Raw genomic sequence first — 25,353 nt, 5'->3', positions numbered from 1 at the left:
TGACAACTTGTTTAAAGACAATAAATCTTGAATATCTTGTTAAATCATTTTATCTTATATTTATTTTAAAGAATATCTGCAACAAAACAAGTTTTTAACTTTATAAAATACTTTTAAGCAGAAGGTATATTTGTGAGCTGAGTGGTCTACTTTTAAGAAACAGACTTGCTTGATTTAAAGGAACTGGAAAGTTCTTTTTGTCTCCTGAATTACATTTTTTTTAAGATGATTAAGGTCTAGTAATAAGGTGGACTTTTCTGGCGTTTGAAATAGAATATATTAAAGAAAAACGTGTGTGAAAATAACAAAACACACTTCTTTTAAGACTTTCCAATAACCAGATCAATAAGTTTGCTTTTAGCTAATTTTAAGATTTAATCTTGTCTTAAGCTACGTACACACTGGGCATGTGTGGTGTGTACAAGAACGCGCTGAACGTGGATTTTTGAACGCCCTTTTAGCATATGATGTTGACACTGGACTGTCGCTACCCAATAATAGCGCATGTATTCACAGTTGGAAGCGGTTTGGTGTGAAATGTTGAAGGAGGGAAAATCTCGTTATTCTTGCTTTGGTAAGCAGAACTGGCACTGCGGGATGAACCGATGGCTTTTTCTTTCACAGCTTTATTCCAATTTATAATGGAATCCTTGACTGGTCAAACTTAAACTGGTCTAAATTTCAGTGTGCATTCAATGGCCATGCGTTATGTACGCAGAGCCCTAAAACGGACTTCATAGGTGCCTACACACCAGGCACATTCAAGTGAACGCTCATTACACCGGACAAGCAAGCAGCGGCAGGGAGGGACGCCTTCTTCTTGTGATTTTTGTTGTTTTCCTGCACATGTCCACCACCTACAGAGGGGTGCATATCTTTCTCCAGGATTTTGTGTCTCAGGATTTCATGTCTTGCAACTGGTTGCACTGCGTTGGATGAATGCTCCTTTTGTACTTAGAGCTAGCAAATGAACTTAAAAACTTGTGTAGTGACAAGCGTTCTGAACGCAGACACCTGGAATTCTGGTGTACGCGAGTTTACATAGACTTTTCATTGAAAGTGGCCACTTAACCCTTGTGCAATCCAAGGCACTTTAACATTGGGAGTTGGGTCATCTAGACCCACTAGACAGTGCGCTGAAACTTTTTTCTTCAATGATTTGTGATCTTCACTGGTGTCCATGGATTACATGAAATCTTTCCAACTTTATCCACCTTTGTCCTGGTTGGGATTAAACGTCAATGTAAGGGTGGGGTCATCTGGACCCCATAAGATAGCACGAGGGTTAAACGAGAGCCTGTGTGAACCTATCTTAAAACTTGCATAGTCACGTGTGAATGCCCGAGCTTGAAACGGGTTTATAGACTTTTTATTGGAAGCAATCGCTCAAATGCACGGCCCAGTGTAAACGTAGCATTAAGGGCAGGACATCACAACTTATTTTAACATCTTGTATCCATTTTTTTGCACCTCTTTTTAGGACATTTTTTTCTACTGAGATGGTTTAGACACATGATATTTCAGTGTATCCTATATGTGAGCATTCACCAGGACTTTTGTTCTATTACTTTATTTTCTTGAAATCCAGTGTTGTGAGCTGTTCGACCGCTGTGAGACTGAAGCCCAACACTGACAAAGACCTTCAAAGAAGATGAAAAGTAAACTCAACATTCACAAGGAGAAGCCTGGAAGAACGAACATGCACTTTTTTCCTGCAGTGATGGACCCCAAAGAATCCCAAGAGTCAGGTTGGAAGCCATAATGCTCAGGTTCAATCTCAGAAGCTTTGATTTTAAATCAATCCTACACAAAATCCACCAAATTCAAGAGCTTCTTTTTATTTAAGGTTCATGTACTCTATATTTGGAAACTCTGGCTTGGTTGATTGTACATGGGCATTACTAGGCCACCAGTGCCTCCATGCTGCAGAAGATGAGTGCATATAGAATGAAGAGAGGAAGAGGAGGATCCAACCAGGGAGCTTTGGCGGGGAGGAAACCATGCAGACTTACGCAGTCCGTGTCCTTCAAACATTTCATAGGCTGTGTAAAACATCTGAGTCTGTGAGACCTCTGCAGATGAAGGGAGGAAGGGAGGGGTACAGGTAAACTGACAGGCCAGACTTTGATTGTTACAGCAGTTTACCGTTACCACCCTCTGAGATCACATTGTTCTCTGCCAAGACTGCCATTGTTTTACACCGGGTTATTCAAAAAACCACCACAAGTACCACTAAAAACCACCACAGTATGTCCAACTGAAAGTTTACATACAGTTTAGAAAAAAAAGATACATTTCTTCTTAAACCAAAAAATTTACTTTGGCTTTTACATTTAAGAAGCCTATGACAGGTCAGGATCTTAATGATAGTACGGTACAAATAGTTTTACTTCTGCTAAACGTTCTCTGCAAATCCTTCAGCACTACAAAACTTTCATCTTTTTGTCTTTTAACGTTTTAGCATGCACGACAGACCTAAACCGTTTTTTATCGTACCATCTACTTTCTAAAGAGCAGCAGTCCCACAACATGATGCTCCCCCCTCCATACACTGCAGTTGAAATTGGTTTTCCGCTTTGAAAGCTTTAATTTTTGCTCTCTGAATTTAATTCGACACCAATCGAGTTCAATTGGTTTGAACAGACCATAAAATGTGCATTTAAACTTGAAATCTGCCTGTCGCTGTTTCCAGTGACACCTAGGTAATGGCATGCCATAACTCTTCGACCGTTTACGTTTAACAACGTAAATCCGCTGATATTGTGGCGGAGAAAAGCAGCTTTGCGCCAGTTAGCACATCGGTGCAAAGCCGATATAAAAAGCAGTTTTTCTCTATGAGACAAACAGCTGACTAACATTGGTTGTGAAAGCTCTTCACTACTGTAAACTGTTGCATATTAGTGCAAAGCAGTCATTTTTCTGCTTCAGAATCCACTGGAATTGCGTCAGTTGCGTAAATAGTTGAAGAGTCACGGTAGTCGAAAGACACTGGAGCAAAAATCTCCAGTTTTGAACGGGTAAAACTGTGAATGGGGACCAACTTACTGGTGTAAAACTTCACCTATTAAATGTTTACTCACTAGAATTATAAAATGTCAGTTTTTAAATGTGCTTCAATCCGGAAGTCAAAAGGTTGCCTTGAGGACCTACAGCAGCAACTCTCTTAACTCTAGCTTGGAAACTTAATGGTTCTCCAAAACGTTTTTTTTTTCCTGTAGTTGTCAAAGTTTAGTTAAATGTGTCAGGTATTTGTCGGGGTAATTTGACTTGAAAAGGTTAATTGAAAAGACGTTTTTCTGCTCATCAATGAAGCTTCTTCAGTTCCAACTGCCAATTGGTAAAACAGATGTAAAGGACTACCGGTATTTTAGGTTTAATGACAGTGCCCTTTTATGATGGTTACGCCAATGTATGTTTTGACCTTCAAACATCTAAGAACTGTATGAAAAGGGTTTGTAAAGGTCAACAATTATCCTCCCACAATGCTGTGCAAGGAGGCTCTCAGTTTGAAGGTGTGTCTTCATTTGACTCAAAATATGTTAATTGGCTTATAAGCAGCTTTTTATATAATTACATATATAATTATAACTTTTTTTGTAATTATATAAAAGTTACATACGTTATGTGCAAACAAAATCATCTGACACCAAAAAAAGCAGAAAAAGTTCCCATAGTCTTCTGATATCAAAGAAGAAAAATGCCATCATAACTGATAAAAACATAGTTTTTCCCCAAATTTAGTTGGAATAGTTTCATTTTTTTCCAAACTGTATATACATTTTCAGTTTTTTTGTTGTTATTGCTCTCAACGTTTTCATGCATTCAACTTCTATACTAACCGAATACATATTTATGCAGACAGCAAATGCATGGAAGACTGACTTGAATGCATTTTATTGATAATAAATATGATACAAACAAATGTCTGTAAAAGGGCATTAAAGGTTTGGAACAGACTGTAACTTGCGTTGCTTTGAATGTTAACAATAAATGCACAAAACAAGCAAAACTGTTAGAAATGTGCAGCAATACAAGGAGAAATGGAAATACTTTATGCAGTGGAACTATAGAGTACATGCAGGTTAATAGCAGGAGGATAAATTAAACACATAAAATACCAATGTTTTTTCTGACTAAAGACAACAAAAATGCAGATATACAGCTTGTGGTTTTGCTGAGTCATTAACCTTTTTGAGTTTTGTAACAAATCCAAAGAGCATTCACTTGAGAGTTTGCGAAATGTCTCGAAGTTCTCAGTTTCCTTTTGTTACCTGCTGATTCCTGCTGTTGTGTCCCTGGAAGTTATTCCAAAAGTAGTCTCAAACACATCTCAAAATCCCCAAACTGCATTAAAACAGTTGTGAATAGAAAAGTGAAAGAAATCTCAAAACCGTTTGGGGATGGTTGATGATATAAAGAAGTTGGACGGCTTCTTTGGTCCGGATCGAGCGCAGATTTAATTTTTCCTACTTGATTTGATTTGGTTTGTTTTCTCAATAAACCTTTTGCCTAAAATGTGTGAATCGAAGCATATTTGTGACGACCACTGCACAGATGGCCACATGCCATAAGGAAAGGGCAACATAATTTCAGACAAACTATCATGGAGGTCTTTCCTGATTTAATTGTTGGAAAAGTTATCATCTTGATACACTTACAAATTCTTAAAAAACATCTGTTTAAGTAGTTTTGCTATAATAAAATGGTAAAGAAAGGTTGCTAGTCGTGTCCTGTTTATTGCCCTTGACCCCACTATGGTTACTTTTTAGTTCTAAAGGGTTGGTGAAGTTTAGAGTTAGGCCAAGTGGGGCCCATTCCCATTTACCCCATAACCAAACCGTACCAGAGTCTGTTTGGAGGCTGAAGGAGACCACCTCCCAGATGGATCTCAGTCTGTTTGTTTGGTCTGAACATGAGCAAATTCACACCTGCATAATTGGTCTAGACCAGTGGGGGGCCAACTTTTTTAAACGTGAGCCACATATTGTTCTAAAATTTGACAGAAGGGCAGGACCAGGAGCAAATCAGTGGCGTGTTTTGGTAATTCACCTCATTAGAAAAAGGAAAACCATAGAATCTGGACTAAAAAAACATGCTTCAATTTTGATTGAAAAGAAATGTATACAGAACTTTTTTTGGTTTTATTTCAAAACTGTGGCTTTTATTTCTCATTTTAGTCCCAATTGCACCAATACAGTAGGTTGATGTCCTTCAGGGAGAAAAAAAAACTTTTTTCTCCCTTTTCTATGCTGCATTCATGTGGTGTTGGAATAATCGAAAAAATGACTGTCTCACTTGGAATACACACACCAACGTTAGAAAAACAACAAAATCTTCCTAGACCACAGAAATGCAGATTTATTTTCTGCACCTAAACAAGGGTCTATATATTTGTAGTGCACCATGGGAACACACCAGAAAATCCATAAATGAGGATTATCAGTCTAATTTATTCCAGTGTGGCGGGCCAGATTAAGTAGTTTGAGGGGCCGCATTTGGCCCATAGGCGGTAGTTCGCCCACCCTTGTTCTAGACTAATGAGCAAATTCTGTTCTGTTTTACCCCAAACCAAATGAGGTTGGTGTGAACAAAGCCACAGATAAGAGACAAAAACAAGGATAACAGGGTGGCCATGTTTAGATGAATGAAAAAAACATCGGGCAACTTTGCCCAGAATGTAACAGCAACGCCAATTTAATAATAAAAACTAATGTGCAAATAATATGCCCTAAAATGCTCTAAAATTTGGGCCAAGTTGGCAACAAATAAAGCTAAATTATGACTAACTGGTAAAAAAAAAACAATCCAACAGCGGATTTTGCCAAGATTTTTACCAGAAGGGTTTCCAACACCACTACAGTACAGATTAAAGAGTATTTCAGAGCTGAATTTAATACAGAAATTTGTCTTTTTTATTATTTTTTATTTAAAACAGTCGCCACTGGTGCATTCATCCTGTGTTCAGATAGTTCCTAATTTAGTTTCTGTCAGACAGAAAGTTATGGAAGACAACTTTATTTAAGACTGGTGGTTACAAATCTTAATTTGACAGGAAAGGTTTGACATTTACAAATGTTCCTTCTGACATGCAACTTTTAACTCAAACCATTCATATTCTTACTTTTTTACTAAAAAAAAAATGTATAGTGGACAGTAAGATCCCTTACCTTAGCTAATTTTATAACAAAAAATATGCATATTAAATGGTAAATTACTTTTGCAACTAAGGTTCCAAAATGACCTTTAGGTGACTTCACCAGCCAAAATTCTAAAGTGTTGGTTTTATAAGTAGCAGTTTCTATGTTTGAAAAAGATGCAAGAACTCTGGGGCAGGTTGGCCAACCACAAAACTAAACGGAGAGTTTTGAGACTAAGAACTTAATTTTTCTGGTACATGTCCTGCACTGGAGTGACCTCCACGGCACAACTTTATAGCAAAATCAAACTTTTTCTTGCAAAATGAACATATTTAGAATGAGCCAACCGGCTACAATTTACTATCACTGAATGTGAAAAAAATACTTGAGGCACATTTTCAGTTAAATGAATTTTTTTCTTCTTGTTTCATTAATTTGCAGTGAGATGCAATCCCAATCCAGGTCTCTGAGCCCACATCCATTTAAATACAAATACCTTTTGTGTCATGTTTTTAATCATCTTTTATTCCCCCACAAAATACTTTCACAGTAGAGATAAATACATCATATCATAATGTGTACATGTCAGTAGTTATAGAAACAGATCTTTTAATCTTACAGCCAGTTAAAGGGAGAACATAAAAATAGGGAAGAAAAAGGTCTTAAACACACCTGTAACTGTTTTAAGTGTAAGTTTTCTCATAAATGTAAACACATTCACTAACTCTTAAAAAAAAAGAAAAAACAATTTCAAAATAATCGTAAGAAATGTAGAAATTAAATGAAGTGTAAATAAAAACATGAATACAGCTGAAGTTGATTTAAAAACGAAGAATGTATGTCTTTTTTGTAAATCTGAAATATTTATCCATTTAATGATAAAACATGCACATTTCTAGACAATATATCAATAAAGAAATGATGTAGTATTTTTATTAAAGTTGTAGAGTGAGTTTTATACCAGTTTGTTTCGCTGCGAGCACCGCTTTCTCATAAACATTCATCATGGGGATGATGTGAGGTGCAACGCAGTAAGTTTACTTCTAAAAGGATCTTTGCACCCAATGATTGGGCTTTTTTTTTCTACTTTGGATGCAGACGCACTGAAGTCCTCTTGTTCTCCTTCCAGTCACATTGTCAAGGCACCCCCCCCCCATCACAGCTCAGGCAGAAAAAGTTCAAGACAAACCCCAGAATCCAGCACCTTGCTTGTAAAACCTTTGGTAGCTTTTATGCAAAAGTTTACCACGGATAAAGAAGCAAATCCAACCACCACCAATTAACTGAAGGCATGTGGGAAAAACAAACCTGCGCCCTAGTTTAAGCAAAGCGTCATTGAGAAAGCCGCGGCTCCAAATGATTTGACCTCTAAGAAGCTGAATCAAAACTGCACACCGGGATCCCCTGGAGGTTTAATGTTTTGTAAAAAAAATTTGAGCTAAACTGTTATTATTAGATCCACAAGCTGTATTTCTTGATGTACCATTTAGAAAAATCCAATCACAGCGACAAACAAGGCGGAAAGCAGCAGGAAGCTGGATCACAACAATAAGGACGTGTTTGCTGTCAGAGAGCAGAGGATGAAGACTTGCAAGCTTAATGTGCTGTTAGCCCAGAGCGCAGAGTTGAAATCACACACAGTAAAGCAGTTAAACAGAGAAACATGCATCATTCCAAGCTGAGGTGAGGCGGGAAGGTGGGGAACTTCGCCAGCCAGAGGCGGCGTGGGAGCAGGAGGGGAGTGCCGTGCCGAGGATCACAAACCTGGCACATAGAGGATGGCGCTGCCCTCGTCCATGTCAAACATGTTGGAGCCCGTGCAAATGTAGACGCCCGCGTCCGCGGGCTGCACGTTCTGGATGGTCAGGATGCCGTTGAAGTCCATGGCCCGGTTGGGGAGCTTTCGGTTACCTTCTCGGGTCCACACCAGGGTGTAGGCTGGTGACTGTTAAGGACACAAGTTACTGCTCTGCAGCTTTAGACATAAAACAGCGGGAGTAAAAAAACAACACACGTGGGACTGATTGAGTGTGTGGGCATCACTGGGATGCACCAAAACAGCATAAATATAGAGTTGAAGTATGGTTTGAATAATGGTTTAATTTGGAGAGTTTTGCAGCATTTTTAGTCTAACCTTCTCATTTTAAAACTGAGACAGTGGCGGCTGCTAAGGGGATGACTGGTCAGTCTATCAGCCTCTGGTGCTGGTTTTCCAGGTTTTAGGCTCTGAGATGTGTGAGGAGCTGATGGTAGCCTCCCCCGCTCAATGACAAAATAAGAAATGATCCAAGATTCAAGACTCTCTCAGTTGCCAATTTTTAGTGACACAGGCCGCCATGTTGGAGCCAGACGACGTCAGTGAGCAGTGATTGGTCTGAATCAATCCAGGACTAGGTTTCTGTGGCAACCAGTCTCACCAATCAGAAGTGAGCTTGTTGGAAAGCCACATCCCTACCTCTTAAGGCTTGGGAGAATCTTTCAAATGTTTTGAACATTTGACGCAAGACCACCTACTTTTATTGAGGCATCTGATTGGTCAGTTTATAACTTGAAAGAACAAATATCATGAAAACAATTTGGATTAGCAAGAACATGTTAAAAAAAGGTAGATGTATATGAGAACTAGAACAAGTGACCCCTTCCCCTCACGTTCTAATCAGGAAGTTCCCGCTGGTTTTCAAGAAGCAAAAATCCCATAGCATTTTATAAAGAAATACACAGCTTTTACTCATTCATTCTCTTTGTCAGAATAATCATTCTTGCTCTGATACCTTTTAAAACCTAATAGTTTTTCCTATTGTGCAAGTTATTCAAGATATAAACTGACCAATAACATGCCTCGATAGAAGTACTCCCTACAATTGTCGTCTGGCTCCAATATGGTGGTGTCCATATCGTGAAAAAATGGCGACTGAATTGACATTCATTTTGTTGGAGCTGGAAGTTAGCCATTTTCTATAGGTGACCTCACACTCACTCGGTCCAGTTCTCTTATTCAGTCAATGGTTTTGACTGGAACCAATCTAGAAATGCTGGTCCGGTTCTTACCTTGCTCCTTGCAGTGCAGATAAAGCTGACAGTCGAACCGACCCGGACCGTCTGGGTTTTAGGCTCCTCAACCGTGACCTCGATAGGTTTAGATGGCCCACCTGGTGAAACGTAGCAATGTCAGAAAACACAGTGACAGAAAAAGAAGGCACAAATTGTTAAACCCACAAACCGGTGACAAAAATCTCAGCCCGGCTTCTGTTGGTGCTGCGCAGGTCCCTGCAGGTGCAGATGTAAACGCCTGCGTCAGAGGGCTGGACGGAGGGGAAGTGTAGCTCCGCTCCTGCAAGAAACACCCTCTGAACACCTTTTCTTTGATTGATTGCCAGAACAGCGAAGACAGTTCAGCAGCCGTACCTTCCTTGCGCCTTTCAGTGCTGCTGGAGATGGGCCGTCCGTCCTCTCTAGACCAGTGGAAGTGGTGCGGAGGAGATCCAGACACCTGGCAGCGCAGAGTCACTGAGCTGCCTTGGGAAGTTCGGAACCTCTCCGGATAAACTTTCACAATCAGAGCGGCCGCGGCTGGAAATGTCATCAAGTGTTCACTTCCCGTGTGTGACAACAGGAATATCTCTTAATTCTCCCGCACATTTTTTACCGCTGAAACCTTACCGTCATGTGGGCGACACCTTACTCTGTTCTGAGGGTTTCCTACGTATCCGGGAGCACATCTGAGACGAGAATAGTGTTTGGTCAAGCTTGATGACTGTCTACTTCAGTGTTTTTCAACCAGTGTGCCGCGGCACACTAGTGTGCCGTGGGAGATGGTCAAGTGTGCCGTGGAAAATTGCCCTCATTAACTGATCTAAAAACATTTCCCATCTCCAGGAAATCAGCTCTTTGTTCATCCAAACAGGTCCTGATAAAACACTGAGTAGTTAGGAATATAAACGATCATAAAATACTTTTTTCTTTGTGTTTATTTGATTCTATTAAAGACATTTTGATAAGAATGACGGTAACGCGAAATAGCTGCAGCTATAACTGTGTAAAGAAAAGTCCCGCAGCTTTTACTGTCTCCACGACTCCACCAATCATTCTTGAAGGCTTAATCACATGTCATCAGTCTGACCAATCAGAAGTGGTTAAAGTCTCCACTTCCTTGTTCCAATTTAGCTCATAACTCACTCAGTTCCAACAAAAACACCAGCTAAAGCTCGTCTTTAGCGGTGTAGCTTTCCACAGAATCCGGTATCAGTCCGTGGAACAAGTGAACAAAACCATGAAGCTCAGAGATGCGAGTCTTTCTGCCGTTTTCTCGCAGTTTTCACACTACATCTCCCATGATGCATTGGCTTAAAGGGACAGCGTACAATGAGTCGTCCTTCTTACACGTCTTGAAAACACAACGAACATACAGTTTGTATGTAACTTAACTTGTATTACATCTTTTAGAAAAACATCTGCAACTTCCTGCTTTTTCTGCCACAATTATCACAAAAATGCACGTCAGATTGCCGGGGGGGGGGGGGGCTGTAGATCAAAACAGACTATGAGTTTCTGCTTTTTTTTTTTTTTTTTTGGGATGCTGGTGTGCCGCGGGATTTTTGTCAAGGTTAAAGTGTGCCGTGGCTCAAAAAAGGTTGAAAAACACTGGTCTACTTGGTTGCCGCTGTAACATATTTGCTCCTGAAACTAGCTCAATGAACTCTTAAAAGTGCATTCTTTACATCAGTTGTAGTATTAATTTTATGAAATAAAAGCAGAAAGAGCTACTTTACCGTTCACAGTACTGGCCGGTGTAGCCGGGCTGGCAAGCTGTGCAGCGGTAGCCTGCGTTGCCGAGGCTCTCACAGGTGGGGGAGAACCTGAAATATGAGACGGTATCAAAGAACAGCTGCTGAAAAATGTTTTTATCGACATATTCAGCAAAAATCTACTTAAAAATGTTTTTTTTTATTAAAAAATACTGATGGAAACCGAATATAATGCAGAGGAAAGATTCAGCAGGTAGCAACAAAAAGATTTTTTTTTGATCAAAATGTCAAAGAAAAGACCCCCTTTCGCCCAGTAACCGGGATATGATCCTGCAACCATGTGACGACAAAAGGGATAGAGTTTAGAAAATACATATATGGATGGATGGATGGATGGATGGATGGGTGGGTGGATGGATGGGTGGGTGGATGGATGCCAAACGAATATTGATCATCGATTCTATTTTGCAGTTTTTCTTTGTTCATAGAGGAAGACTCCAATGACTTTGCCCCTTTCAGGTCCGTCAAGAAGAGTATTGAGAACACAAACAAAGGAGAAAAGCTTGAAGTTTATAATAAATTGGATCTAGAAAAGAAAAACAATGAAATAAGAAAACAAATCAGAAGTGCAGAAATCAGAAGACACGCTTCTGTAAACAGAGGAGGTGGACACAGTCATCCAGGGCTAAAACAGCAAGAGGTATGTGAGTGCTCAGTATGTGTGTAAGGGCTTACTGATACTCTGGGTCAGTGTGAGGGCAAGCACACAGCTGGCAGTCAGCCGGAGTACCAACAGTTGGATCGCCGAAGAAGCCGGGGGCGCAAAGCTCGCAGAACTCGCCCTGAGTGTTATGGGAGCAGCTCTGAAAGAAGACGCACACTGCATTAACAGAGGGGTCGGTCGGCGTCCATCGCATTCTGGTCCTGTGCTCCATACCGTGCAGATGCCAGTCTCGGGGTGGCAGGAATCAGAGTGTCCGTTGCACTCGCAGAGCTCGCAGTGACCCAGATATAAGCCTGTTCCGGTGCGTGTGTACCCAGGAGCACAGTCCTTTAAAAAGCACATGTGAGTTTATGCAGCTATAACATTTATATTGAAGCTTTACTGTACACATTGAAAGTTGTCTTAGACACTTAATCAGACTCTTTTAGTATGACCAGTCTCTGTTCAAAACCATAAACCACTGTAGTTATTATTGATGCTCGTTTTTAATTGGAAAGAGACGTGCACAGATGAAGCGAGTGTCTCTGCCTCCGTAGGGCAAAAATACAAAAAACGAATGAAAAAATATAGTACAGTGAGACTATAGCAGAGGTAGTACAAGCAAGCAAGCAATAAAACATTGATACAATTTTGGAAAAAAATAATTTATAAAGAAACATTTATTTAGAAACTTTATTCTAACTAATCTTAATGTTACATTTATATTCCAAAAGAAAAAACAAGATTTGTTCGAAAAAGATTTTTGCACAAATCTAGTAGTGACCAGTGGCTAGCTAGCTCAAGGAGATGTCATAATAACGGCACTAGCTTTAGTGATGGTAGGATTTTTGTTGTAGCTTGAGCTGCTGTCATGCTTTGTGTAAAGGTGGATTTAGTTTTGTTTTGGTGGAAATCAGTTCCTTCTCACAGCTGGGTAATGAATGTTCTGCTTGTTTGATGCTTGGACATTTTAAGTATGTGCATGCTAAAGTCTTTGAGACATCGGTGGAGACTTTTAATGAATCCATGATGTTATGAAAAAAACATCCTTTTGATGCAAAGTAATTCTGTGTATTACAACAACTTTGGTAACTACCTGGCAGGAGAGTCCCTGGTACCCAGGGGGGCAGCGGCACTGTTCCACCTCCAGGGCTTGTGCGAGGCCGCTGTAGTTGGGCACGGCGATTTCCATGCTGACGTCAGAGATGCTGGAAGAGCGCATGTCAGCCGAGTAAGAAGCTCGAATCAGGATGTCGTCCAGATCGGCCAGAACCATCATTAAGTGCTCTCGGGTGGCAAGAATGCCATCTGGTCTGCGCCAGTGTTCCTGTGAAACAAATTAAAGCAGTTGAAGAAATGTGGCAGTGCCATCGCAGAACTTTTGAGGACGGTGGCACTCACCTCTCTGAAAACGACCTCGAAGTGTTTGGTCTGTCTGCCGGGAAACTGCCTCCAGGGCTGGCGAGCCACCAAGGTGATGTCATTGCCCTGTGGGTACCACAGACAGGTAAGCTGAGATCAATGGCACTGCAGAAGGTCCCTCAGAGGACGTACTTACAATAATTTGAACGTCAGGATCATCCTGGAGTGATTTTGTTGATTCAGCCACATACGAAATGGTGTATTTAAGTTTTCCACCATAAGAAACCACCTACAGCAAAAAAGAAAAAATATATATTAAAAAATGACTTTTCTTCAAATTAAAATAACAAGAAGATTTTCTTTAATATTGACAATAATAACTTATTTATCACTATAAACCACAACCACTTTTAGTATCAGATTTTAAATATTAAACTGCTAAAAGTATTCACCCATCTGTTGTTTTACAAATATCAACTTGAATGACATCCTACTTGTAAGTTTAAGTGATGTTGGTCCATACGTTTTGAAACGGCTTTTCTCGAGTTCAAGAGGGCATACAGGATTGTTTGACCATTCTTCCAGAAGACCACGTTCAGACTCTGTACCTTTGCTAAAAGTTAAACCTAAGGTGTTCCATCAGGTTGAGGTCAGGACCCTGTGCACGTCAGCTGAGTTTTACTCATTCCAATCTCTTACTGGATCTTTTTTGTGCACTATTGTGCAGTCATGTTGGAACAGGAAAAGGCCATTCCAAAACTATTGCCACTACAAAGGGAGAGTGGAATTATGTTGAACAAACCCCACACCATGATGATACCTCCACTAGACTTCACAGGGGGCACAAAAGCCAGACAAGCACTGTTGGCCTGACAACCGTCAAAACTCAAGACTTGTCCATCAGATTTCCAGATGGAGAAGTGTGATTCTTCGCTAGGGAATAGCTTTCCATTAGTCTAGCACATGCGGCTCTCAGCCAATAAGCACATGCGGCTCTTTAAGTCTCATCATATTGTGGCGACCCAGGGATTAGCCCCGCCTTCAGCCCCCAAGACTCATGGGAAGTGGGGAATTGTGGGTGTAAAGTTCCTCACCATGAGTCAGGGGGCTGTGAGCAGAATTAAGATCCATGCTGTTTGGCTGTTTGTGAGCGTACTCAATTAAATATGCATTGACACTGGACAGGCGAGTATGCAATCTGTTTGCTACTCTCTCTCTCAAACTGTACGGATTTCAAACTGCTGTGTCTCAATTCTTAGTATTTTCCCTTTTAAACCACACTCAAATTCAGCAGAGGGCATGGTCAGGTCAGTGTGTGGTGTGGCTCTTTGACTCTCACAGCGAAAAAAATTTGGCTCTTGGTGTCAATCAAACTTGTTTGTCACCCCTGGTCTAGAGTCATTAAAGGTTATTTTGCTGCACAGGAGCATCTTATCATCAAGGAACTCATGAGCTCACACAACTGTTTGAAAAAGCAGTTTTCATGCCCACATGATGATTTTTATGATTTTATTCAGTTGAGCGAATACTTTTGGCAATTATTGAACACATGATCCACTCAAGTCCAGTTTTGACAACAGGTGTACCTTATTTGTAAATTTAAAAAAATCTTTATCTATATATAAAACATGCATACCGGTAAGTCTATCTCTGTAGCTCGTCTAAACTCAAAACTGTTAGTAAAAACACACTGGACAAGTTGCATCCTCAATGGTAGTATTGGACCTAGTTTTGAGGCTCAAGGCCTCTGATCTTCCAAAATAGAAGAAAAACCTTCTGACAGTAAAGGAGGAGTGGACAGGCTTTGTATATGCATGTGTCAAGCTCCACTCAAAAGCTTTTTTTTTGGTCTTCTTTTACCTTATCCCCAGTGAACTTTTCTGGGAGCTGCCAGTAGAGCACATCATCCTGATGCAAGCTGAAGCCTTTGTAGACCAGAGCATACTGAGAGGTGAAAGAAGGAGGGGAAAGAGGGGCATACGAGAAAAAAGGCAAGGAGACAGAGGCAGGGAGGCTGAATTGTAATCATGCAGACAGGAAGAGGACCCAACTCTTCACACTTCTTCACTGCAGATGCTTCTTTTGAAACTACCATTGAACTTAAAGTCACAAACTCAAAAATTACACTGAGGCACCTGAGTTAGAGACGTGCAACGATAGAAACTGATGATAAAGTGCACTCTGATAATCTCCTTTTTAGGGTTTACTAACTTAAAGCCCTGGCTACAGGCATCCATACCAGGGGTGGACCCATCCTGGTGCTACGTGTTTTTGGGTTGTCTGGGCCTGTAGAGGGTTGTAGACAAGTATGACCACATCTTAATGAGTGTCTTGGAGTTTGGCTATTTTGAGGGACGTCGTTCGAATGGAATGTACCATTGTCATGCATGTATTGTGAAGTGTTTGTAAAGATAACGTAAGATGCACACACCTAGGACGTACGATTGACGCTGTCGTACAATGTTCTTAAGCTGCACTCTAGTCATCAGTAAGGTCGTGAGTACTGCCTCCTTACTCAACGTGCCCAAATGCTGCACGCACTGGATGTGCAGGTCATACCTAATTGATTGTAGAATCCCAGTAGGATGTCCACACAAACTATGCGCTGATTGCCTAATTTCCTTAACTCTAGTGATCAGGAGCACGCATTTATCACTTAAACAGCACTAACAAGCTCCTTGCGCAGGATTTGGGGGGTTTGAATAAATTAAAAAGCTGTACGACACGCCTGCATCTCACCTACTTCACCCTTAAATGTTGTTTAGGTGTTCACTATGACCTGTTGCTGGCAGCATGCACGTAGAAAAAAATGTGCAAAGACATCTTTGCTCTACGGGTCACAGAGTAGTCTACAACTTGGATATTGTGAGCCTCATGCAGGTTTGCTAATTTCTTGTCCACAGACAGACCATATCTACTCATAAGGGCAATTAAGATTTAGGCCTAAGCTTTTAGATCCAACAAATATGTTTTCCTTTGTGAAAACCTCTTCACTCAACCATGCAACCATCTACCTTGCTGCTGCCACCAGGAGCCCTCTCCCTCACAGTGTTCTTGCTCTGTAGAGTCACCCCCCCCAAAAAAAACAAGTCACTAAATGTGACCAAGACAACCATAACAAACATGCCAGCTCTCACAGACTCCATCAGAATGTACCTGCAGGTGTGGAGCATGGCCTGGGGGGTATGGCTGTGGTCTGGTGGGTCTAACTGAAGAGGAGGCAGCAGATGGAGGAGATGGAGGGCTCCAGTTATGCAAAAACAATTGGGAGGAGGAAGAGGTTGCGACCCGGGAAGAGGAGGAGGATTTTGAGGAGGGAAAGAATAAATAGGGACCGGTGCGCTCATTGGAGTGATTGAGCAGGAGAGGCCACACCTCTTCGTCCAGCTTTCTGACATCGGCCTGGGGGAAGCAGGGCAACGGAGACGGGTGGGATGGGTAACCGCGGTAACCATAATAGGGACTTTTATTCAATATTAAGGGTTTGAAAAATTAGAGATGCTTGGAAGATGCACCCACTGTTAAAAACAAGCCGACGGGATTTACGGCACATGCACTCACGTCGAGGGAACCTTCTTTTTAACTCACTCCCATGCAAATGCAACCATAATGGTGTGATGTCCATTAACTGAGGAGACTTTTTCCTCCATATTTGTCCATGAACTAGTATAAATGCACACGTTTACAACACATGGGTTCTTGTGTTTCTAAGAAACTTTACATTCAGCAGTCATTACGTTCCGCACGGCAGCGTCCTCCCTGAGCCGCGCCTCATGTAAATGGACATCACTATTAACGCAGATGAGAGAAACTCTTTGATCACTTTCCTTCTCACTGGTTTCATGGTATTTGCAAGTGTTGCAGCAGCCCTATGGAGGCAAAGTTAAACTTCACCAGCCTCTCAAATGGACCATCAATAATCAATCTATTTAAACAGCTCATGGCACACGAAGCAGAAAGTTATTATCGGTGGAGTGTGGGCTGCCATGTCAGTGCAAAACAGAACTCTGTGACCTCCTTTTTAGTTGTAAAAAACCTAATAATCTCATGCCTTGGTTAAGCAAATCCACTGGCACGCTTTAAATGCTAATATGATAAATGATGAAAGCTGAAGTCACACATGGTTGACATCTTTACCATACCTGCTCTGCTCGTGTCCTACGTCTAAAGTGAGAGGGTTTCTGTCGAGAGCAGATGGAACAAACAGGAAAAAGTGGAGTCGAGTTATTAGAGAGAGTGCGAGACCAAAAGAGACCAAACACACTTCAGCAGGGCAGAGTTAGCAAGAAAACGAAAGATTTCAAGGAAAAAAATAGAAGAAACCAGTGAAGCAAAAGCAGGTTTCTGGCATGCTGCTCCGATCTAGTAAAAGGCCTCCTTGATCTTGAGTCGAATCCTTCCACTCATTATATTAATACCCTTGTGCACCTCTGGATACTGACCTTGTCTCCCTTGTAGGCCTCTGGAAGCTGCCAGTAGTGAGGTTCCTCTCCCAAGTAGTCAAAGTTGCTGTAGGACAGCTGAGTGCCCTCAGTGGAAACTTCCACAGTGAAACCGGTGGAAATGCGATTTGTTCGCTGACGGTTCACCAAAGCAAATCCCTCAAAGTTTCCTGGAAAGAAGGCTGAGGTCACCTGTGGGAGCAAAAACAATAATAAAAAAAAGCAGATAATCTAGAAGAAGAACTTAGAGGTAATAGATGAATATACACTTAACAAAACAGTCTACAATAATTTTATCTCAAAAATAATTTTTTACTATGCAAACTAATAAAATGTAAGCAACAAATTTCTATGGGACCTCATCTACTCCAAAAACCAAACCATCACCAGACTTCCAGATTGAAGCTTGTTTGAAAATAAAAGATAAATGCAGTTCTCCAGGAAACCAAACTGGTTTCCATTTACTCTCATGCTAAACTTTACAGAAAAAATTGAATCGTTCAGGATTATCAAAAAAGATTGCTGCACAAGATTATTTTTTAAATGAAGGTAAATATTTTCTCCAAAACATTTAATATGTTCGACCTTAAAATTGTTTACAAAATTACCTTTTGACTGGCAGTTAAATAAGATAAAAGCCATTTTAAATCCACAGTGATTTCCCAAGCAAATTACATCATCAATGCAGTTGGGCAATGAAAAACCCCCCAAAAACCATGTGGTTACTGGGTAACCTGACTTGGCTCCAGTTACAGCACTTTTGATAATTATCATGCCTCACAGTGGAAGTCATGGGCCAACACATGACCTTAAAAGTTTAGTAATTCCTAACCTACAGGCAGCATAACTGCGTCAGATGGTTGTGTTAAACTCACAGTGTCCCTGTAGTGGGTCGAGCTTGAGCACTGCTGGGTGACCCCCATACAGAAGCAGGACAGACAGCCTTCCTTGTTATCCTGGTGAAGGTGGAAAGCTCCGGGCTTGCAGCTGGAGCAGGATGAACCTTCGACGTTCATCTATTTCAACGACAAAAGCTGAGCGCACAGCGTCTTCCTCATAAGACACAAACGAGACGCTCGTCTCACCTTGCAGTAGCATGTTCCACCAGTACAGCCTTGGCTTCCTGTCTGATCACAGTTGTAGCAGTTACCTTGAAAAGGCACGAAAAAAAGATCTTGTTTAGTTTACATGAAACCTAAAAAGCACTCATCAAAACTTAAATGTATATGTTAAGATAAAAAAAAAAGAGTACAAGAGACATTTTTGCAGAAATAAAAATCAGATTACCATTAATATAATTCTCAACTTGACACCTCTGTCCAGTAAGCGGGTTTCCAGTGTATCCTTGGGCACATCTAGAGAAATAAGAGAATTTATGTGCAATATTTTAATCTCAGGTTAAAGTTCAACCCTTAAGAAAACTGTGAGCTGGAGAATGAAATAAATCCGTATGTTTTATGTATTGATGTTAAATAATGTATTGCCCTACTTTCTAATTTGTTGTTTTATGGCTTATTTGCTTACAGAAGCAGTTTTGTAACTCTAAAAACTATGATTTCCCTAATTAAAGTTTGGGGGGGGGGGGGGAAAAGAGTAAAAACTGTAAAAACCACCGTACAAAAATAATTGTGCCTACGTTTAATAATTGTCTGCCATTATGACAGCTGCAATCAAGTATTTCCTTCTTTTATATGTGTAATGAGAAAGCTTCACTGCTTTCTGTAGAGGTTTTTGAAATGGGATAAAGTCACTATTAGGTCACATTGCTGTATCACATTTAGCTTGAAAAGTAGAAAGTATTACTTTTTTGTGTGGAATTTTTCATTAATCTAACAGGCAGATCAGTTTTATATAATGGCCTTAGAGAGAAGTATTTATAGTTTAGTCAATCATAAGTCATTTTAGTTCTGAAAGTTCTCAAGCATCTACAGACCATTATTCTACCACCGCCATGTTTAACCAGTACCATGTGGTTCCTTTGAAAAATAAAAATGCTGCAGTTTTATTTTTGATATAATGACAACTTTCCGAAAATATTAACATTTGTCCCATTAATTCATACATCATTTGTCCAAAGACTTTTTGGGATTTGTCAAACATTAGACAGGTATTTGTCTTCTGATCTGCTTTTTTCTTTCCTTGTGGCATTTTGATCCAAATATTACTATAAATAAGATTAATTGCTGTTTTAAAAAGTTTCACTTTATTTACTTTTTTACTTTATTTTATGCCTTACAAAGGCACCTGGATATGTGATGGAACAGCCCATCAAATGTTCTCTAATATCCCTACAATTCAAGTTTTTTTTAGACCAATCAGATTTGATCTGAAAAGCTAAATTCAACTTCGAATTGACATTTTTCATTGAATATTATTCCATGTACAATTTAGCAGAAAGATTGATGACTTTTTTACATTTAAACAGATTTTTTCTTTGTAATCATCTTTCAAAATACATTTTTAGTTGAACATAAGTTATCTTTTTATGATAAAATCTAATCATGTGATAGAAAAGCTGTCCTCATGTTCACCCCCCCCCCCCCCCCAAATAGAAGAAAAGTCAAAGGGATTCAGCCTTTGATCTGTTTTCTTAACAGTTTTTAAGAAAGGAAAAAACAGATTTTTAACACTTTTTTCACCAGAGATGGATGAATGCTAAGGCATTCACCGTAACCGCAGACATTGATTCCATCTCTACCGAGTGTTACAAAGCTGAAACAAAGAAATGTATATTTCTGAAACATAATAATTATCATAATGTAGATACAGAGCACCAGACCAAAGAAGGGAAAACTCATAAAGGCAGAAAGGATTCCTGGGTAAATAAAAATTTTAAAAAGCAGACATAAAGATAACTTAATGATGAAGATGCCGAGGAGGAGAGAGGCAGTGCTGACGCTGGGAAAAAGGCCAAACAGTGCAACGACCACAGTGCTGCCACCAGAGGAAAAGGCTGACACCAAATCTGTGCAGGCTGCTTGGAGGGACAAATGCAGTCTTTCCTCACCTGGATTCTGGCAGATCCACAGGTCAGCAGCCAACAAAGAGGACTTCCATGTTAAAGACGGGCTTTAAGGAAGCTTAGTAAACTTACTCCTATGGTCTTACTCTACATTTCACAGCATTTCATTGATTTAACTACAAAGCACGCACTACAAATCCAACACTTTAAATAGCAAACACCATTGGAATCTATTCAAAAGTTCAAATAATAAAAACATAAACAGCACAGTTTTTCAAAAGTTTAGCTTAAGTCAAAGCTTATAACGCTGATTGTGAAGAAAAATAAATGTTCCCATTTTATGCAGCTGGAAAAAAAAGACTACAGTCTATGAAGTCTGTGATTTATAGATTTTTTTATTTTTTTTAACCTAATATTTGTATTAATTTAATTTTACTGTGTTCTGTCGTGTTTAAAAATAAATTTCTGTTCATTAAACAGACAACATTTGTCTAGCATTTAATTTATCAACTGTAAATGATCAGATGTCCTCAGGTATACAAAGAGTCATAGTTTGAGTAATGACTGACACTTTTATGTATTGTAAGACCAAAAACTAAAAATCATGACATTCAAAGTTTGCTGTTGAGGGGAAGGAAGTGGAAGTGTTGAAAATAAAATAGAGGAAGAATATTTTATGAATTGGTTGAGAAAAATGTCCCAAACTCAATCTCGAAATAATCTATTCTATGGATATATTGTGTCGTTTAGGGATAAAACGGCAGCCAAATTCCTTTTATGCAATAAGACACAAAAGTAAATTATTTTTTCTTCAAACTTTTACATGCTGGTTGAAACTGTAACATAGCAACAGCAAGATCAAAGTGTTCACTTTAAATATTTAATAAAAATAAAAAAAAGAGACAGCAAACAGTTAGCACTGACGTTACAGGAAAACCTTCCATCTCCACTTTGGACCTTCATGTATGATACAATTATGGGGAAATATCAGAGGACAATAGGTATTTTAGCAGACTCAAAACCAATTGATTCCAGGATTTAAAAACTCCAGTCAAGAAGTGTGGCGCCAAACAGTGATAACATGTGTAGCGTGAAGTGAGTGACTTTACTGACACATTTGAAGTTGAGTTTGAGGTAGTATGGCCAAAAAATGTGGTATCGGTAAAAAAGGAGAAAACATTTACCGGTATGTAAAATCTTTCAAATCCCTTATGATAGATTTTCTCAGCTTGCTCCAGCATGATTGTAAGCATGTCCAGGTCAAGTTTATGGTAAAATGAGGATTTTACTATCACAAATTGTCATTATAGCACCTGTAAAGGCCTCAGTAAAGAGGCATCATTGCCATTCACAAACATAACCCAACATGGCGGAAAATTGTCGCGTACTATGGATCAGACAATGATGTAAAAAAATTTAGGTAACACTTTATATTAAGATTCTTTAACAAGCTTTGTAAACACATTAACAAGCATTATAAATTAATTTATAGGGTGTTAGTAAGACATTTATTAGTACAATAAGTCTAATAAGGTTTATTAAATTACTTAGTTAACACATTTACAAGCATTATTATTAGGATTTTTCAAGATGCTAGTGATGCATTTACTGATATTATAGGTGCCTAACAAATGTGTCAGTGTTGATAAGCTTAATAAGATTTATTAACAACCTTTGTTAACAAATTAAGAAGTATTATTATTGTTTGGGGTTCTAGTAAGATATTTATTAGCATTACAGACGCCTGACACAAGCCTAAGTGTTCATAAGCTTAATAAGTTTTATTAACTAACTTAACAAATTATTTGGCTTTATTAATGTGTCAGATGCTAGGAAGATATTTATTAGCATTATAGATGTCTTGCAAATACCTGAAAGTGTTAATAAGATTTATTAACATCTACAGTCAGACCATTGTCCTCTAAACCCATATTACTAAACTGCTTATAAGCTTTACAAATGTATTAATTAACTTTGTTAATAGTTTATTAATTGTTTTGCAGCACCCCATCTAAAGTGTGGACGTTTTTTACCACAAACAACCACAAAGCATAAAGATTGTAAAAAGAACTTTATGACATTAAAACAGACTAAACATACACAAATCGTTCTGTAAAAGATATATAAAAATTCAATTCAGACAAATAATTTTTTTTAAAAAAACATATATACTGTTGTTGGATGACTAGCAACATAGCTAATAAGGATAAACTATTAGCATCTATCCTGAGTGAAACATTCATTGCAAATCCCATCACCAGGAGACAGTTCTCTGCATTCAATGCCAACAGCATTCAACCACATTTGCCTTGCTTCAAAGTCCACAAGAAAGTTACACAAGCCAGTCATTTTTGAAGAACGAAGACAATAAACCTACAGGAGCCATGCTAAAGCTAACACGCTAACCTGCCCATCTTTGATTTTGAATCAAAGATGGGCAGGTTAACTAATGTCACCATTGGCTAATGAATCTGTCAATCAAACTCATCAGCAAAGCAGGCGTGCTCACTTTCAGCCAATTGAATGGCCTCTTAGACTTTGCTTTCACACAGGTGACGAAAAAAAGCCCCGCCCATCTTTGATTCTGCACCGGTCGGTCGTTAGCGTGTTAGCTTTAGCATGGCTCCTGTAGGTTTATTGTCTTCGTTCTTCAAAAATTACTGGCTTGTGTAACTTTCTTGTGGACTTTGAAGCAAGGCAAATGTGGTTGAATGCTGTTGGCATTGAATGCAGAGAACTGTCTCCTGGTGATGGGATTTGCAATGAATGTTTCACTCAGGATAGATGCTAATAGTTTATCCTTATTAGCTATGATGCTAGTCATCCAACAACAGTATATATGTTTTTTTAAAAAAAAATTATTTGTCTGAATTGAATTTTTATATATCTTTTACAGAACGATTTGTGTATGTTTAGTCTGTTTTAATGTCATAAAGTTCTTTTTACAATCTTTATGCTTTGTGTTTTTTGTGGTAAAAAACATCCACACTTTAGATGGGGTGCTGCAAAACAATTAATAAACTATTAACAAAGTTAATTAATACATTTGTAAAGCTTATAAGCAGTTTAGTAATATGGATTTAGAAGACAATGGTCTGACTTTAGATGTTAATAAATCTTATTAACACTTTCAGGTATTTGCAAGACATCTATAATGCTAATAAATATCTTACTAGCATCTGACACATTAATAAAGCCTATTAATTTGTTACGTTAGTTAGGGTAGAAGATGTTCATGATAGAGTGAGGTGGAAAAGGATGATTCGCTGTGGCGACCCCTGATGGGAAAAGCCGAAAGAGAAAGAAGAGAGTTAGTTAATAAAACTTATTAAGCTTATGAACACTTAGGCTTGTGTCAGGCATCTATAATGCTAATAAATATCTTACTAGAACCCCAAACAATAATAATACTTCTTAATTTGTTAACAAAGGTTGTTAATAAATCTTATTAAGCTTATTAACACTGACACATTTGTTAGGCACCTATAATATCAGTAAATGCATCACTAGCATTTTGAAAACATCCTAATAATAATGCTTGTAAATGTGTTAACTAAGTAATTTAATAAACCTTATTAGACTTATTGTACTAGTAAATGTCTTACTAACACCCTATAAATTAATTTATAATGCTTGTTAATGTGTTAACAAAGCTTGTTAAGGAATCTTAATATAAAGTGTTACCAAAATTTACAACAAAACAGAGTTCCTTAGTAATCTGGGATGATTTTAATAGGAATAGCCAGTCTTCCTAAGAGAATATGAAGAGTATCTGTCATTTTTTTTCTTTGCCTTGCAGGCTTGTTGAGTCTATTCAAGAGGTTCAACAAGTCTGTAGCATCTGCATTAGACTCAGACTTGTTTTTAGGGTGACTTTTGTTGGTGCTTTCCTTGGCATTGGTAGCCTTGGCTTTCCTGGATGTTGGCGTCATTTTTACGCCTGCGCTGGACTTAACCTTCACTTTTGCAGAAGTCTTCCGTGTTATTGTTTTCTCCTTCTTGCCAACAGCAGTTCTAGTTGGCTTTCCTGCAGCAGATGTGTTTTTGGCAGAATCTTTTGACCTTTTGCGGTTTTGCTCAGAGTTTCCTCTTTGTGGTTTTGACTGTTTCTTTAAAGGCTTTTTTTCCAGGAAAGGTGCGTCTGAACCTTCGGCCTGCTCTGGCTGTTCATGCAGCTGGAGGTTCAATGAAGGAACCGGCCTATGAGACGGAGGCTCCAGCTGAAACCTAGTAGCTCCTGGTTTTTGTTTAGTCTCTTTGCGTTTTGACGCTGAAGGACGTTTGTCTGTCATAGATGGCTTCTGACTGTCAGTTTTTTTCCTGTTGGGTTTCGCTGTTGTATGTGACACAGGCTTGGTTTTTTTCTGGGTGCTATTTGGCTGGACTCCTGGCCTCAATCCTCCACGATTTTTGGATAATCTTGTCACCGTTTGAGGTTTTGGAGTTTCCAATCGTTTCTTTGTAACTGACGGTTGCTTTTTTTTACTGGTATGGTTGGGCTTGTTTGTTGGAAGACCTGGAGTGGGAATGCTTTGGGGTACCGTAGCTCTTCTCTGGAGTGGTGTTGCAGTTGGAGGAACTCTGATTGGAGAATGAGTTGATGGACACAGTGTGACAGCAAGGATTGTGGTGACCAAAGATAGAGGCCTCTTTTCTTGAGCTGAACGGCCAATGTGCCTTACTTTTTTTATCTTGTTCATCTCCTGAGCAAGGGCTGTAAACCCATCGATGAGGATCTCCAGCCGTTCCTCCAGTCGGTTGAGACGAGAGTCCATGTCTGTGTAGCTCTTCTGGAGCTCAACCATCTCCTTGTCCTTCTCCTTGATTGACCTAATCCTAATTAGCTCCTGCAGTTTGGAATTGAGATGAATTTGCTGTTCCTCCATATTATGGATGCTTTTCTTCATGTGAAGTGTATGGCTTTCTATCATGCTTAGGCGCTGGTTAAAGTTTTTGAGGAGAACCTGAAGACTGCGCTGAAAGCTGGACGGTCTGGTCTCGG

The 25,353-nt window shown here is 39.3% G+C and overlaps 1 protein-coding gene across 22 annotated transcripts in view; it reads right to left on the bottom strand.

Annotated features, from left to right (window-relative positions):
• hspg2 (heparan sulfate proteoglycan 2) overlaps positions 1–25,353 on the bottom strand; it is a 130,433-nt gene that overhangs the window by 30,835 nt on the left and 74,245 nt on the right. For 13 of the 22 annotated variants that reach the window (XM_023956855.2, XM_023956856.2, XM_023956859.2 and 10 more), the window contains 20 exons: positions 18,677–18,744; positions 18,475–18,539; positions 18,265–18,405; positions 17,390–17,581; positions 17,090–17,128; positions 16,104–16,349; positions 15,962–16,006; positions 14,808–14,891; positions 13,144–13,236; positions 12,987–13,073; positions 12,682–12,912; positions 11,820–11,933; positions 11,618–11,745; positions 10,907–10,993; positions 9,798–9,856; positions 9,543–9,707; positions 9,358–9,468; positions 9,186–9,286; positions 7,902–8,082; positions 2,013–2,072 (listed from right to left, as the gene is read on the bottom strand). In XM_023956855.2, coding sequence (XP_023812623.1) covers positions 2,013–2,072; positions 7,902–8,082; positions 9,186–9,286; positions 9,358–9,468; positions 9,543–9,707; positions 9,798–9,856; positions 10,907–10,993; positions 11,618–11,745; positions 11,820–11,933; positions 12,682–12,912; positions 12,987–13,073; positions 13,144–13,236; positions 14,808–14,891; positions 15,962–16,006; positions 16,104–16,349; positions 17,090–17,128; positions 17,390–17,581; positions 18,265–18,405; positions 18,475–18,539; positions 18,677–18,744 — 2,297 coding nt within the window. The remainder of the gene's footprint in view (positions 1–2,012; positions 2,073–7,901; positions 8,083–9,185; positions 9,287–9,357; positions 9,469–9,542; positions 9,708–9,797; positions 9,857–10,906; positions 10,994–11,617; positions 11,746–11,819; positions 11,934–12,681; positions 12,913–12,986; positions 13,074–13,143; positions 13,237–14,807; positions 14,892–15,961; positions 16,007–16,103; positions 16,350–17,089; positions 17,129–17,389; positions 17,582–18,264; positions 18,406–18,474; positions 18,540–18,676; positions 18,745–25,353) is intronic. The other 9 variants (XM_023956857.2, XM_078950231.1, XM_078950233.1 and 6 more) reach the window with 5 other exon arrangements.

This window comes from Oryzias latipes, chromosome 7 (assembly GCF_053564925.1).
Source record: "Oryzias latipes strain Hd-rR chromosome 7, Olatipes_Hd-rR_3.1".
Taxonomy (NCBI): domain Eukaryota; kingdom Metazoa; phylum Chordata; class Actinopteri; order Beloniformes; family Adrianichthyidae; genus Oryzias; species Oryzias latipes.
Note: the sequence above shows the minus strand (reverse complement) of the source record. Positions and strands in the feature narration are given on the sequence as shown.